The sequence below is a fragment of the Oratosquilla oratoria genome, chromosome 1 (assembly GCF_046742065.1).
Source record: "Oratosquilla oratoria isolate Oo_2021 chromosome 1, ASM4674206v1, whole genome shotgun sequence".
Classification (NCBI taxonomy): Eukaryota; Metazoa; Arthropoda; class Malacostraca; order Stomatopoda; family Squillidae; genus Oratosquilla; species Oratosquilla oratoria.
Genome location: NC_134777.1, coordinates 85,166,994 through 85,183,617, shown reverse-complemented (window position 1 = coordinate 85,183,617; position 16,624 = coordinate 85,166,994). Strand labels below are relative to the sequence as shown.

The 16,624-nt window shown below is 41.4% G+C and overlaps 3 protein-coding genes across 3 annotated transcripts in view; 1 reads left to right on the top strand and 2 right to left on the bottom strand.

Moving 5' to 3' along the window:
• LOC143018990 (E2F-associated phosphoprotein-like) overlaps positions 1-16,624 on the top strand; it is a 191,062-nt gene that overhangs the window by 25,123 nt on the left and 149,315 nt on the right. Inside the window, exon 3 of the mRNA XM_076174718.1 lies at positions 7,817-7,872. Within this exon, the coding sequence (XP_076030833.1) occupies positions 7,817-7,872 (56 nt within the window). The remainder of the gene's footprint in view (positions 1-7,816; positions 7,873-16,624) is intronic.
• LOC143030903 (uncharacterized) lies at positions 2,836-4,288 on the bottom strand. The gene is made up of 3 exons (XM_076194147.1): positions 3,937-4,288; positions 3,851-3,904; positions 2,836-3,616 (listed from the first exon to the last, which is right to left on the bottom strand). Exons 1-3 carry the CDS (start codon positions 4,119-4,121, stop codon positions 2,983-2,985), a joined length of 873 nt encoding a protein of 290 aa, XP_076050262.1. The 5' UTR covers positions 4,122-4,288; the 3' UTR covers positions 2,836-2,982.
• Positions 5,495-6,563, bottom strand: LOC143030893 (uncharacterized). The gene has a single exon (XM_076194137.1). It carries the CDS (start codon positions 6,537-6,539, stop codon positions 5,610-5,612), a length of 930 nt encoding a protein of 309 aa, XP_076050252.1. The 5' UTR covers positions 6,540-6,563; the 3' UTR covers positions 5,495-5,609.

The following is a 16,624-nucleotide window of genomic DNA, read 5'->3' as shown; positions in this document are numbered from 1 at the left end:
CTCCCATCCTCCTTGCTCCACACACCATCTTTGCACACTTTGTGACACCCTCCTTAAATCATCCCCATTACTCCTCCACTCCCTCCCACTCCTCTCTCAGCTTCTTCCTGTACTCCTTCTCCTTTTCTTTCTTATTTAAGCAGTTCACGCAAAGCACCTCCCTACATTTTGTCCTTTTCCTCTTTCTCCATCTATCCTCCACTCTCAACTTACCTTCTACCAAAAAATTATCTCATTTTCCAAAACTCTCCCCTTAGCACATTACATCCTTAACTCTTCCTATTATACTCCTATCTACCACTACATTGTCCATTAAAGCCCTGTCCACCACCCTTCCGTCCACCACCATCTCCCATGTATACTTTTTCTTGACTCACTTCCTAACCACTGTATTTGTATTATCAACTCTCTAGACACATCTCCACCTTCAATTCTTCACTACGATTTTTCCTGGAACTGCACATTTCCCAACCACTCTGTTTTTTGGTTCTTTTCCGACCCTTGCATTCTGGTCTCCCAATACTACTACATTGACATTTCTCCCTAAACCCTCTATGCACTCATTTAAATCTATCCAAAAAGTCTCCCTTTTCTCTACACTCTTCTTACTACCAGGCCCATATTCACTTACAAAAACCCACATCTCCCTTCATCCACATTAACCTTGAAGAAACCTTACCTATCTCTTCCCTTACTATTATAGCCACCCCTTCTCTTCCTCATCCTCTCTTCACTCCTGAGAATCTCCCAACTACATTCCCAAACTCACACTTGCCCCTCCCTTTCAAATTAGTTTTACTCAAAGCCAACACATCCATCTTTTTTCTCACAACCATACTACCTATCTTTTCCCTTTTACTTTCATGTGTACCACATCCACGCAGATTAAAAGGACCAAACCTTAAGGTACTGGTTGGAAAACTCCTAGACCCTCATATGCCTTTACTATTTTTTTAGGAATGTACCCTGTGGGGCTACAGGGAGAAGGATGCCTAGTCCCAATCCCCGTCCCGTTTTTCTTGCCTCTTACGATCCAAGTGGGAATACTTGGTGCTGGCATTGTCCCCCACAACAGGGTAGACAAAACAAAGAAATTAATATTCAGAGAAATGGTACAGGACAGTAACAAGGGGTTGGGGAACATTATAACAGAGGGATAGTAACAGTATAATAAAAGTGAGAAAAATGGTTGAGACTGCATATATTAAGTCTTATGAAAATAACAATGACAGGGAAAGTTTCATATGTCTATTGATGGCAGCAAGTAAATTGATAATAAATGCAATTGGGAAACATATACATGGTATGGGAATGGTAATCCCAAGACAGCCAGCGGGATGACCTGTCGGAGTTTTCAACTTCGAGCGTATAATTGTAAGGTTCAGGCTGTTTGTGGACAGTTTACTGAAGAAGACCGAGTCGGTCGAAACGCATAAGCAATAAAGGAGTTCCAGCCCATCTTTGCTTGTTTTTCCTCCACCCGCACTCTCTTTGAGTATTGTTTTGAGGTCACTAAGGGGGACCAATCTCACTATCAGAGTTTTGGAAAGACCAATTCCACATCATTGCCCACCACAAGATGATTGACAAGGCATAGGAGAGGGTCATCAAGAGAACCCTTATTTTGGCTTGGAAGAGGCTTTGGCCAGACAATGTTGTCGAACAAGACCTTGAGGGGTTTGAGTCAGTGCCTGTAGAGCCTGTAGTCAACAAGATTGTGTCTTTGGCCAAGACTATGGGGCTGGAGGTGGATAACAATGACATCAATGAACTTGTGGAAGAGCACAGACAGGGGCTGACCACCAATGAGCTTATGGAGTTACATTCTGTTTCAGGGGAGGAGGAAGTAACAGCCTCAGCAAAGGAACAACCTTCCAGTGCAATAAGGAGATGCTTAAAGCATGGTAAACTGTTTCATCATAGACTGAGAAGTGTCGCCCTAATAAGGCAGTGGCTATGCACACTACAAATCTATCTAATAATAATGCCGTATCACTTTTTTGCCAAATTTTGAAGCATAGACAAAAGCAAATGTCTAGAGAGCTTTCTAGTGGAAAAGGATTAAAGTGCCAGTTGTGCCAATGTTTCTAAAAGATTTAAAGCTAGTGAGTCAGTCAAGACCATTGTAGCAGTGAGTGAAGAGGAATCTCCCTTGGAAGATTCTCCTCTACCTCAATAATCTTCCCCCAGTCTCCATCTCTCTTGTACCAGGAGCTACCTTCTTTTTCATAAATTGCAACAGTATATATATTTTTATTTGATTTTACTAATTATTCTTTCCCAAGTTTATTTACTGTACATCATATTTATTTATTTTATTTATTAATTTATAAAACTATTTTAGATATTACATATTTCTTTATATTTTCTCTTAAGCATGGGACACATTATCATATTTTACATTGATTCCTTTGGGGAATTTTTTTTTGCTTAATGAATGTTTCACATTATGAGTAAGATTCAGGAACAAATTATATCTGTTAAGTGAAGTTCCAGTGTATATTACAATTAGGTAAAATTACTGAAGTACATGAGACTTACCGTAGGTTAGTTGAGATGTGCTTCTGGTTTTATGAAGCAAATCAATTCTGCTGAAGGGTAAGCATTCATATGAGATATGCTCCGCCCAGCCGGTCCAACAGTCTTTGAATAATACGAACACCCACATGAGAACCTGGAACATGATTATTTTGTAATGAAGAGATTCCCAGTTGGTTACATGTAAGGGGAGGAGAGGAGGGCATATGAAAGCTTACCCTTCAGCAGAATTAATTCCTTCATAAAACCAGAAGCACATCTCAACTAACCTACAGTAAGTCTCATGTACTTCAGTAATTTTATATCAGCAAATCACAATTCTGCTGAGGGTTCGCAAACATATGAGGTTTTGAAGACATGTGGGTGTCGTGCCTCAGAAGTTCTTAGGCAGGTGAAGTTGGGGCCGTTCCATAATTCTTCCATTTCAAATTTAGTGTGCCCAAGCTAATCCAGTACTGCATCTTGGAATGGGTCTCCCTCCTGTACAATTTCCTTGTTGTAGTGTTTGGCAAAGGTCGATTCTCTTGACCATCCAGCTTTGGACATGATGTGGCGTATAGGTACGGACATGGATCTAGCTTGAGAGGCAGCAGCCGAGCGGACACTGCTCGCTGTGTATTTGGTAGAGTCAATTCCAGAGATAGTAAGTACATGCTTGATCCATCTTGCAATTGTGTCTCTTGATACCGGTTTGTGCGGTTTGATGAAGCTTATGAGGAGTCTTCCATCCTTCTTCCCTGTCTCGTCTCGGAGGTGTTCCGTTTTTTCCAGATATGTGCGCAAAGTCCTGCACACACACAAACTTTCGTCCTTAGTGTAGGGAAAGAACTTCACAGACTGAATGTTAAATCCAGGGCGACATTGTTTAATGTTGTCCCCTAACCAGACTGAAATAGCTTCTTCCTTTATGCTTATATTCTTGAGTACTAGTAAGTGTAGGGTCTGAACTCTGGCAGCTTGTGTAAGTGCCATCAGCATTACTAGTTTGAGTGTAAGTTCTTTCAGTGGGAGAGACTGTAAGGGTTCCAACTGTTTCAGTTTTGTTAATACAGGTTTGACATCCCAGGTGTCCTTATATCTAGGCATTGAAGGCCTCAGGTTGAAAACTCCCCTCATTAACCTGATGACTAGGGGATGGTTGCCTGCCCTGCATCCATCCACAACTATCCCCAGCGAGGATAGGGCCCCCCTCGCTGTGTTAATACTGTTGTAACCCACACCTCTGTGGAAAGTTTCTGTTAAGAAGTTTATGACGTCAGTTACAATGGGAGTAGTGGGATTGATGTCCCGTCTATGACAAAATTGTGCCCACCTGTTGATATGTGATCTGTATTGTTTGCTAGTTCCAGGTTTCCATGATGCCAAGATACGGTCCGTACCTTTTTCAGATATGCCTCGTTCTCGCAGGCTTTCCCGGAAAGTAGACAGGCCATCAATCTGGTATGGGACATGATGGGATGTTCTTCCGTCGACAGGGGCCACACCAGCACTTTCTTTCTCCTCATTATGATTATTGGATCTTCTACGAGCAGCCTGAGTAGTGCTCCCATCCAGGGCTGTGATAACCAAAATGGAACTATCATCCAACCTCTGGCCCCTTCTGCTCTTAACTTCTGCAGGCATCTAGCGATCAGGGAGAAAGGGGGGAAAATGTAGATGAGACCTAATGTTGCCCAATTAAGGTTGAATGCATCACAATAATTTGATTCTGGGTCTGGCCTCCAGGAGCAAAACTGAGGCACTTGTTTGTTCAACCTAGATGCAAATAGATCAATGTTGGGTGTGCCAAAAATGATGCTTAATTTCTTAAAAAAAATTCTCATCCAACTTCTGTCTGTCATTGAAGTTCCTGAATCCTGTATCAGCCAAAGTATTATCACTCCCGGGAATGTAGGAACATGTGATCCAGGCATCATTGTTTAGACACCAGTTCCAAATATCAGAGGAGACATTGTTACATGCTACCAACTTAGTGCCTCCCATTTCATTGATGTAGTTAACTGCTGTAGTGTTGTCACAGAAAACTTTGATGTGCTTTCCTCTGACCTCATTTGCAAAAGATTTTAATGTAAGGAGCACAGCTAAGAGTTCCCGGGCATTAATATGAAGCTTCTTTTCCTCTGTCGTCCATCTTCCATTGACTGACTGATGATTTATGCAGCCACCCCAACCTAAGTCTGAAGCATCTGAGTATAAGACAATTTCAGGAGTTGGGTGAATTATTCGCCTATGTTGGGTCTCAACGTGTTTGATCCACCAAGTCAGATCCATTTTCATTTCGTCGGTGATCAACATTTTATCCTCAAAGTTCCCATAACTCCTTCGCAATGCTGTAATCTTTGCCGATTCAAGGTGACGATAGTGTAACTTTCCAAGTTCCACAGCTGGGAAGGGCAGCAACTAGAAGCCCAATCACCCTGGCTACTTCTCTGATTTTGTCACTAGTCTTAGCTATTAGTTGTTTACATCCAAGTAGAATTCTTTCTTTCCTACGTATTGGTAAGGTAACAATCATTTTGTCTGAGTCAATGACATTGCCAAGATATTCGATACTTTTAGTGGGTTCTAGCACGGATTTCGCAACGTTAATACAGAAGCCCATTTTCGTGAGTAATTCAATGGTAGAATTAATGCAATCATAGCATCCAGAAAGAGAAGCACTGCACATGAGTGTCATCAATAAAGCTGGTGATGGTAAAGCCTTTTTCTCTTAAAGTAGCAAAGATAGGTTTCATGAGTTTGGTAAAAAGTCTGGGTCCTTCTGAGATTCCATTTGGGAGACAGTTGAACTGATAAACATTGCCATACCATTGAAAGCAAAGGAATTTTTGCTGTTCTTCCGCTATTCTAATAGAGTAGTAGGCATGTTTAAGATCCACAGATGCCATATAGTCCCCTTCATTTTTCAGTCTGATAGCTTGTTCAAAGTTCTCCAACTATGTCTAGAATATATGTATCACTAGTGATTTTTTGCCACTCATGCACAAATCTGTGAAGGGAACCTGCCACAAAGTTGATACTTGCCTGGTTTATTGTCGGGGAGTGCTGCGTCCCCTGCCTTTGGAGTTTTTTTAATCCAAGGCCTGCCGAGCGTAGTAAGGCCTCTGGTCTCCCCTATGTCCTAGCCTCCGCTGTCCATAGGGTTGAAATCTTGTGTGTCCTTTAAATTGGGTTCTTGTCTTCCCACTTCCAAACTTCCATGCGCCTGGCTTCCAGGATGGAAAGGGGGATTTGGCTGTGATTTTGCTTTTGAGTTTTTCCGCCTCTTCAATTTGTCTTGCGGATTGCGAGAGGTCATCCCCAAACAGAAAGCGTGACATGGGCACTTTGTCAGAGCATAGGTGTGAGTACTTTTGATTTATTTCCCGTTTGATGTTAAAACGGCGAACCAAGTTGTTACGGTAGTTGGCATGACCTAACAGTGCCAGAGCACCATTGATCATGCCCACCTCATGGGCCACCACAGCGTTACCTTCATCCTGGGCCACTTTGTCAAGCACCGAAAGTGACTTGATGATGATGGAAGCTGCCTTAGTTATATCTTTATTGACTTCCTTCATGCGTAAGTCTGCTTTTTTAGCGTCCTGTTTTAGCGCCTCCAAAATTTGCATATTGCACTCAACTGGGGATAAAGCAGGGCAATTACCGGGCCTCTTGGTACTCTCGTCCTCCGCAATTTCTTTATAGGTGTCCTCCCTCATGCCGTGGTCAAATATTTGATTGACCATGTCTGCCACATGTTTGGCAACATCTCCGGAGACTTCTTCAACTGGGCCGAAAGCCTTAGAGGACTGCATCAAAATACTGCCAATGGGGAAATCTTCATGCAACTCACCTTCTTCACTGCTGCTTCCGTCGGAGATAAAACCCGAAAAGTTACCTGGAGAGGGCGTAACAGGCCCTGCTTCCTTCCTGGTTGAACTAGTGCCCGGTCTGGCATCGTTGTGGGTTTCCGGCCTCTGCGAAACATCTTGCCGCCTCTCCGCTTTTAGTTGATCCATATCACTCCTCAGTTCAGTGATGGCTTGCAGTACTGTGTGCCAAGGGGCTGAAGAGTCGTCATGTACTTGGAGCCGTCGGGGGGTGGGGGAGGGGGGGGTTGCCATGTCTTCTAGACTTCGATGCGTAGCGCCAACGCAAGTATTTCTATCCCGATGGGAAGTACTGTTGCTTGACCTGCTTGATTTATGCTTGTATTTGCGAGAATGTTGGCTTGCTTCTCCTCCGTGAGAGGAGGCGCCCAACTTCCTGCTTGTATGGGTATGCGTTTCGTCGGAAGACGACATGGCGGTTGTGACCGACGGAGTCGTATGCACATTGTTGTATTTACCTGATAATTTAGTGAGTTTCGTTAAAACTCAAAATGAGAGCGTTGTAAACGCTTATGAGATGATAAAATGAGCATTGTAAACACACTAGTAAGCAGGGATACGGTTGAAATCTACGTGCGACAGAGTAAACAATCTTGATGACCGTTCAGCATGGCAGCGCATAAGCAACTGTCGGACCGGCTGGGCGGAGCATATCTCATATGTTTGCGAACCCTCAGCAGAATTGTGATTTGCTGATATAAAATTAGGTAAATACTCAGATCACAAAGCCAGCACTCCAAAACTGACCATGCAATACCCTTCTCCATCAAACCCTTCCAGATATTAGCCCCACAGAAAAATACCTCCCAAGAGATGTAAGAACAACACTTGCACATTACAGAATAAGTATACCTACAGGAACAAAATGCCCCAAATGCAACCATTCAAAAGGCACTGAACACCTTATCTGATACTACCCCACTTTCACTAAATCCTGACAACAACACAATATTTGTTCCTTGAGTGACTTATGGGCCAATCCAATGGTTGTTTCTAGTTTTGGGGCCATGGGTCCCCTACAAGAGAAAATAAAGAGAACAGATTGATTGATTGATTGCTTTTTTGTGTGGATTCCTCACTCCAGTAGCATATTCTTAACCTGGTCTGAGATACTGGATTATTGGTGCTAAATTATAACCCTATCTTTATCAAGGTGTCTGCTTGACACTCAGATGTTTTCCCACAAACATATGCCCTTCCATCTAATTTGTTTCTGAATCAGGATTTTGTGATGACCAACTGCTTTAGTGGTATAAGCTTACTACAGATGTATTTTCTTAGTCATTATAGCAGGTTAGGGCAGTGGATGTTATCAAGGAACTCCTGAAATAATGGCATTTGAAAAATAAGAAAAATTGTAGATTTAATTTCTTTCATAGGATACTTATGTGTTGTTTAATTTTCAGCTCTGATGATGAAACTGATGCACAGATTCTAAGATTCCCAAGCAAAGGTGTGAAAAGTAAGATTTCTCTCTCTTTTTGTATTATGTTATATAGCAATAGGCATATGTTTGTATTTACATGAGCGCGAACCACAGGTGGGAACGGATGGCTAGAAACGAGCTCTGATGTACGAGTACAGCACTTTTTCAATAAATTCAAAGGAAACACCTAGCTTGTATTTACATTTGGGAAAGAGAGCTGTGTTTATCGAGTGACCGAAATGATAAAATAGAGTAAATTCAACATTATTGTTAAATACACAAAATGGAGAATGATGAAGGAGAAAGACGAAAAAGTGAACCAACGAAGAGAAGATTGGATGTAAGCAGAGTGGAATCACCATTGGGGTCATACCTAAGAAATCTTGTGTGATTGAAACCCCAATATCATCTCAAAGGTTTGATAGTAATGTGTTTCCCAGGTTTACAAAAGAAAGTGGAATACTAGGTAGAGGTTTAGAGCTGAAAAGAGAATCTAGATATGAAAATGTCCTAAGAAATTGGGAGATTGCAGAATTGATAGAGGAACTAATGGTTCTGAAAGCTGAATACAGGGCAATGTATAGAGAGGTGAACCAACTAAAAAAAATATCTAATGCCGAAAACTAACAGAGCTTAATGATCTAAAAAAAGGAATTAAACATAGTCAAAAATAAAACAAAAGAATGAAAAATGAAGATTAAAAACAAAAATGAAGCTTTGAAAAAGAAGTGAAAAAACAAATACAAGTGGTGACTGAGAAAGTTGGAGAAACAAAGAGACACATCTCCAAGAAATAAAAGATTAGTGGCAAGTGAAACAAATAAAAAAATAACTTTTAAAGAAATAGTACAGCAACAGGTGGAAGAAAATGCTAAAGAAACTGTAATTAAAGTAATTAAGGAAAAAGAGAAATGGGTCAGAGAGACAGTGGATAAAAAAAAGTGCATAGTAGTTTATGGTATTATAGGAATCCATAATGTACCATGATACCAAAGAGAAAAAGAAGAGAAAGAAACTGCAAAAGAAATTCTGAAAGACTTACAAGAGGAGGGACAAGTAATGGACAAATAGAAGCACATAGGATGGGACAATACTCTCAAGAAAAAAATATATACCACTAAAAATCAAACTAAACTCTCAAATGATAGCAGAAGTACTATCACAAACAGCAAAGATGGCAAATAGTGAAAATTACAAAAATGTAAGGATAAAAAAAAAAAAAAAGGGTGATGAAAAATAACAGGGAAAAGACGCTAAGAAATTAATAAAAAAAAAAAAAAAAAAAAAACGAGTGAAGAATAGTTACTGAAAATAATGAGTATTTTTTTTATAGATTAATAGACCGGAGGGAAATGTAATAAACAAAAAAGGAGAAATGAAAAATGAAAAACAATGTATAACAACACAGCATGATTTCAGGACTAAACAAATTAAACGACTATCTGGTAGTAGAAAAACAAGACATAATGGGAATTGTGGAGACAATATTAAAAGGTCCACTACAGATATGTGAGAAAACTATAGGAAAAGGTAAGGATATTTTTTGGGTTTTTATGGATTTGGAAAAGGCTTATGACAGGGTAGACAGGAAGGCACTGTAGGAGGTATTGCAAATATATGGGATAGGAGGAAAGCTGTTAAGAGCAGTCAAGAATTTTTATGAGAGTAGTAGAGCTTGTGTTAGGATCAGAAATGGAAAGAGAGAGTGGTTTGAGGTGAAGGTGGGACTTTGTCAGGGATGTGTTAAAAGTTTGGGGATAACACTGCACTTGTAGCAGGATTAGAGGAGGGATTGAGGAAGTTAGTGACAGAGTTTGAGAAGGTGTGTGAAAAAAGGAAGTTGAAGATTAATGTGGGTAAAAGTAAGGTGATGAGATGTACAAGGGGAGAGAGTGGCTGCAGATTGGAAGTGAGCATTAAGGGTGAGAGACTGGAGGAAGTGGATAGTTTTAGATACTTGGGTGTGAATGTGGCAGGAAAGGGAGGAGTTGAGGTGGAGGTAGAATGTAGATTGAGAGAACCGAGTAAATGCCTTGGTTGATTAAAAAGTGTAATGAGAAATAGACATCTGTGAATGGATGCTAAGAGGAGGTTATATGAAGAAGTGATTGTGCCGACAGCACTGTACAGGGCAGAAACATGGAACATAAGAGAGGAGTTTGAATGTGTTTGAGATCAAATGTCTGAGAAGTATGATAGGGGTTGGATAGAGTGAGAAATGAGGTGAGGAGGAGAACAGGGGTGGAAAGGGAGTTGGGTGATAGAGTTGAAGAAAGAGTATTGGGATGGTTTGGACACATGGAAAGAATGAGTGAAGAAAGACTAGTAAAAGAGGTGTGGAAGGCAGAGGTGGAGGGAGTGAATATGAGGGGACGTCCTAGGATGAGATGGATGGATGGAGTAAAGGGGCATTCCAAAAGAGAGGAATGTCTGTTGGAGGAAGGATGGAAGAGGACAAAGATAGGGGTGAATGGAGAAGGGTTGTGTATGGATAATGCTGTGATGCATAAGGGGGAGTGGTTGGGGGATGGGGGGTGAGGAAGTATGTATGAGGAATATTTATACGCAGCCTGAAGGGATTTCTCCCCGTCTTCTCCTTTTCTACATGAGGGGATGAAGAGGGGGGGTTGCAGAATTAATGAAGCAGCCTTGCTGTGGATGTGCTGTGTCTTGCAACACTGCTTCTGACCCAGGGCAGTAGACAGGATGCAGGGATGACCCATCATCCAAGAGGTGCCAAGATGAGAGGGAGGGGGGAAGGGAGTGAAATATGTAAAGGATGGAATGGGTGGGAGTGGTTTCTATTCCTTTTTATTTTTGGCTACCCCCCTGTGTAAGGGGAAAAAAGCCTATGGTAAATGTATGTGATGTATGTATGTATGCATAGAGTGAGAAAAGAGTCATAAGAAAAACAATATAGGCTATTGAAAATAAAACTTAGGTCTCAAATGACAGCAGAAGTACTATCTAAACAATAAAATTAGCAAATAGTGAGCATTACAAAAATGTATCTATATACATAAAAAAAATAAAGTTTTTCAGTTTTGAAAATTTCCTGGCGTTTTTATGACCACCTTCCAAAATCCGGCAAAAATGTCCCATTGTGTAAGGATTCTGATTGGCTGAGAGACTGGTGACGTCATGGCAACGGAGATAACTGATTGGTCGAGAGTGGTGACGTCACGGCAATGGAGACGACTGATTGGACGAGAACACTGACGTCACGGCAACGGAGACGATTGATTGGCCGCGAGCGAAGGGCAGGAAGCACAAGAATAAGTTTCCCCAACTTTGCGCCTCACTCAAAAAACCTCAGTAACATCCACAATTAAGAGATTCCATAGGAAAATAATGGGGTTCAACAATATTCATGAGTACGATCTCATAATAGATTTCGACGAAGAAATTAAAGAGGAAGAATCGGAATTGTTTATGAAACATTATTTTGCAGGATACAAGAATTTTACTAAGAGTGGTGGTTATGACGAAGAAATTAAAGAGGAAAATCGGAAAAGTTTATGAAACAAGATTTTACTGGATACAAGAATTTTACCAAGAGTGTTGGTAAAAGCTGTCACGAGGAATACCAAAAGTATTACATCGATCAGAAATACAATTATTATATCAAAAAACGCAAACTCAAGGAAAAACAGTTTTTTTTTAATTTATGCCTCACTCAAAAAAAAAAAAAAACTCAGTAACAGCCACAATTAAGAGATTCCATAGGAAAATATTGGGGTTCAACAATATGTTACGAAATAACAAAAATTATGTGTACTCTTGGAAGATCTTCAAGTTCCCAAGCCATAGGAGCTTCCCACCGATTACTTCGCTCGACTTGCACTTGGAAAATGAGACAATTCCCCTTCAAATTAAGTTTTGCTATGACAATTAATAAGTCGCAAGGGCAAACTTTTGACAAATGTGTGTTATTGTTGGATTCGTCCGATTGTTTTGCCCATGGACAGCCCTATGTGGCATGTTCAAGGGTTACAAATTGGGACTCATTAATTATCTTCCGAGGTTACCATAAGGTTAATGGTGAATGTGTGGCGAAAAATCCGACAAACGTGGTATATAAAGAATTTTTTTCGGACATGCCATCCATTAGGGAGGGAGAGTCTTTAGTGGAAGGTATCGACAGGGAGCAGTTAATTCCAGAAGAGGAACCTGAATTGGGATCTGTTGAGATTCCTGCTTCAGCTTACAATATTAGTGAAGAAGCCGCAACGGCAATGATCCTGCCTGATTACGACTATGTCGTCGACGAATTGGAATCAGATGTGTCGGTCCCCCTTAAGGTTTGGGAAAGGACTTTCCAAGAAAAAGAAGAATTGAAGAAGGAGAAAGAAGAAATAACTCAAGAATTAAAGAAGGCCAAGGCACCCACGGCGTAGCCGGTGCCTTGGGACATTTTCTATGTCTATGTATATATATATATATATATATATATATATATATATATATATATATATATATACACACAAAATTAAACCATTTCAAAAGTGACACATTTTAAAAATGTTACATGCCATGGACGATCATCATTGAGCCGTGTACAATCATCGTTGAGCCGTGGACGATCATCGTTGAGCCGTGGACGATCATCGTTGAGCCGTGGATGATCATGGTTCAGTCAAGGTCAAGAACGATCATTGTTGAGCCGTGGACGATCATCGTTGAGTCAAGAATGATCATCGTTGAGCCGTGGACGATCATAGTTGAGCCGTGGACGATCATCGTTGAGCCGTGGACGATCATCGTTGAGCCGTGGACGATCATCGTTGAGCCATGGACGATCATCGTTGAGCCGTGGACGATCATCGTTGAGCCGTGGACGATCATCGTTGAGTCAAGAACGATCGTCGTTGAGCTATGGACTATCATCGTTGAGCCGTGGGCGATCATCGTTGGGCCGTGGACGATCATCGTTGGGCCGTGGATGATCATCGTTGAGCCGTGGATGATTATCGTTGAGCCGTGAACGATCATCGTTGAGCAATGGACGATCATCGTTGAGCCGTGGATGAATCATTGAGTCAAGAACGATCATCGTTGAGCCATGGGCGTTGTTGAGTCAAGAATGATCATCGTTGAGCCGTGGACAATCATAGTTGAGCCGTGGACGATCATTGTTGAGCCGTGGATGATCATCGTTAGGCCATGGACCATCATCGTTGAACCGTGGATGATCATCGTTGAGTCAAGAACGATCATCGTTGAGTCAAGAACGATCATCGTTGAGCCATGGACGATCATCGTTGAACCATGGACGATCATCGTTGAGCCGTGGACGATCATCGCTGAGCCATGGATGATCATGGTTGAGCCGTGGATGATGATCGTTGAGCCGTGAACGATCATCGTTGAGCAATGGATGATCATCGTTGAGCAATGGACTATAATCGTTGAGTCAAGAACGATCATTGTTGAGCCATGGACGATCATCGTTGAGCCGTGGACGATCATTGTTGAGCCATGGACGATCATCGTTACTGATAATAAATTAAATTAAACCATTTCAAAGGTGACACATTTTAAAAATGTTACATGTCTTGGAGAGGGGGTCTGTAAGTCCTCCAAGGTCGTAAGTTCTCCGAGGCAGTAAGCCTTTCGAGGCTGTAAGTTCTCCGAGGGTGCAAGTCCTCCGAGGGTGCAAGTCCTCCCAGGGTGCAAATCCTCTGAGGGTGCAAATCCTCCGAGGGTGACAGTCCTCCGAGGGTCCCAGTCCTCCGAGGGTCCCAGTCCTCCGAGGGTGCCAGTCCTCCGAGGGTGCCAGTCCTCCGAGGGTGCAAGTCCTCCGAGGGTGCAAGTCCTCCGAGGGTGCAAGTCCTCCGAAGTTGTAAGCCCTTCGAGGCTGCAAGTCCTCCGAGGTCGTAAGTCCTACGAGGGTGCAAGTCCTCTGAAGTTGCAAGTCCTACGAGGTTGTCAATCCTCCAAGGTAATAAATCCTCCAAGATAATAAGTCCTCCAAGGTAATAAGTCCTCCAAGGTAATAAGTCCTCCAAGGTAACAAGTCCTCCAAGGTAACAAGTCCTCCAAGGTAACAAGTCCTCCATAGTAATAGGTCCTCCAAGGTAACAAGTCCTCAAAGGTCGCAAGTCCTTAGTGGTCGCAAGTCCTCAGTGGTTGCAAATCCTCAGTGGTCGCAAGTCCTTAGTGGTCGCAAGTCCTCAGTGGTCGCCATGTTCCCTTGGACTGACCAGGAAAAAATGTCCCTTGGGTTCGGCCTCGGCCTCGGGGCGGAACCCCAACACCGGATCCCCAGCACGGGATCCCTATCGTGGGATTAGAGTGTGGAGCGCTGCGGCCGAAGGCCGCTGTTTGCGCAGCAAGCCCCTGGCGAAGTCGGGGAGGGCGAAGCCCGCGGCTTGTGGATAAAAAAAGAATTGAGTGATGAAGAAAAAGAAAAGGAACTTAGAAATGAAGCAAATGAAAAAAGAATGGAGACTGATTTTTTTTTTTTTTTTTTTTTTTTTTTTTGAGAGAGAGAGAGAGAGGGAGGTTTGGACTTAAGGCTAAGAAAATGTTTTATCTAAAAAAAGGTTGCAAATTAGAAAAGAACAAGAAAGGAAAAAATTAAAAATAGCTTATACCCACACAGAATGATTTCAGGACTGAACGAATTAAATGACTATCTGGCTTTAGAAAAACCAGATGTAATGGGAATTGTAGAAACAAAATTAGAAAGTCCTCTACCACCAAACACTGTGGGACAAGGTCTGTACAACCATTGGATGAAAAATAGAAAGGAAAAACAGGATAGAGGTGTAATATTTTTGACTAAGAAAAGCTTAAATAAATAATAATAAACTATAAAGTAATGTCGTAGCACATTGATAAAATATACTTTTTATCCCACAGTCGGAAAAAGAAGACACTAATGTCGAACGTTTTGTATATTTCGATCACTAACTGTGACCCTCTTCAGCAGAATGAATACATAGTGGAAGGCATATGCTTATATACAAAAATGTGAGGTGGGAAAAGGAACAAGCTCAGGTAACGTGACCGATGCTCCGCAGGTCGCGTGGGGTTTTGTGACCTTGGAGTATATGAGGTAGTACTTGGCTGACTGCTGAGGTGGTAATGCAGTCAGGTGACCACTGACCATTTGATATGTTGAAATTAGGGAGATATTTAATCAGGGAAGACTCAATTATTTTCCTTTTGAAGCTACATGTTGATTTATAAATTATTTCAGCATCATCCCAATGCATGCGGTGATCTTTATTGGCAATGTGCTGAAATACCGCGGAATTTTGTTGACCATATTTTACAGAATTTTTATGCTCTTTAATTCTGGTTGCCAAATCTCTTCCAGTTTGTCCCCAATAAACAGTATCACAATCTAAACATGGCAACTTGTATACACCTGGGTTAATGTCGCTTAATGGTCTGCAGTGTACATTAACTATTTTCCTAAACAAGGTATTAGGATAATTGAAGATCACATTGATATTTTCTTTAGGTAATGATTGGGACATTTCATTTATAGAATCATTATAGGGTAATTTTATACATTTATTATCCCATTTATGTTTTTTAGTAGAGTGGGGAGTAGATTTATGGAAACTTATTTTAGCCTTGCTAAGGGCTTTTTGCAAGAACCAATCCGGGTATCCTAGTCTTGTAAGTTGTTTTTTTATAGTTATTATTTCTGTATCTAAATATTGTGAGCTGCAAATTCTTAGTGCTCGTAAAAATAAGCCCGAAGCAACACTTTGTTTTGTTTTGTCCGAATGGTAGCTAAAAAAGTGCAAGTAACTCCCAGTGTGGGTAGGTTTTCTATAAACTGTGAATGACAAGCAATTCTGATTTCTTATTATTAAAATATCTAGAAAAGGCAATTTATTATCTACTTCCCATTCTACTTTAAATTTTATGTTAGCCAAATTATTAAGTTTATCAAAGAATTCTTTAAAGGAACCCCATTCTTCGTTCCATAACGTGAAAACATCATCAACGTATCTATACCAAAACATGTCTGGTGGTTTGATATTTGGTAATAAAACTGACCCAAAATATTCCATATATAGATTTGCTAATACTGGAGAAAGATTTGATCCCATCGAACAACCAAATTTTTGTTTAAAGAAATGATCTTTGAAAGAGAAAACATTAGTTGTTGTTGTTGTCGTTCCCTAGACTGTCTGTCCGAGCAGTCCCGTCTCCCCAAGGAATGCCATAGCTGAAACTGGGTTTTCCCACAAATCCTTTATAGAGTGTATGTTGTGTTGTTTGCGTGCATGATTGTGTATAATGCAGTCTTCCATTATGTGTTGTATGGTATGGGGTGAAGTGTTACATCCTGGGCAGCTGTTCACAATGCGGTCATCCAGCCTCTTCTGGTAGCTTAGAAGTGCTGGGTGGTGACCGCACCGCAGTCTGGCCAAGTGGACTCTGTCCTTTCGTGGGAGAGAGGATTCAGAAGGGTGGATATCAGGGGGTCTGGCATGCAGCAGTGTGTTGTCTTTCAGTGTGTTAATGGAGCAGTGAGTGATATGATTATGAATATGTTTCCGGAGGCTGGTATTTGGTGGTTGTGGAAGAAGAGAAGAGAGTATCTGTGCGTGATAAAGGTCTTTGGGTGTTGTTTTAATGTTTCTTGGTGTGTGTGGGTGTTCTGCTATGTAGTGTAGCGGGTGTGATGTGTTTGTGGTGGCTGCGGCAAGTGTTCGTGTGCCTCTCATGTTGAGGTGGTCCTTGACTTTGAGAACTTTTGTTTCATGGTGTAAATGGTCTGTAGGTGTTGTATTTGTGCAGCCTGTAATTGTTTTTAGGGCTT

What these genes read in the sequence shown, in the direction of transcription:
- LOC143030903 (XM_076194147.1), bottom strand. Translation starts at nt 4,121, where the DNA reads ATGATAGTTCCATTTTGGTTATCACAGCCCTGGATGGGAGCACTACTC. An exon ending in TCCGGGAAAGCCTGCGAGAA is followed by an intron (nt 3,905 to 3,936) that starts CGAGGCATATCT and finishes TACGGACCGTAT; the next exon opens with CTTGGCATCATGGAAACCTG. An exon ending in TACAGATCACATATCAACAG is followed by an intron (nt 3,617 to 3,850) that starts GTGGGCACAATT and finishes TTCAATGCCTAG; the next exon opens with ATATAAGGACACCTGGGATG.
- LOC143030893 (XM_076194137.1), bottom strand. Translation starts at nt 6,539, where the DNA reads ATGGATCAACTAAAAGCGGAGAGGCGGCAAGATGTTTCGCAGAGGCCG.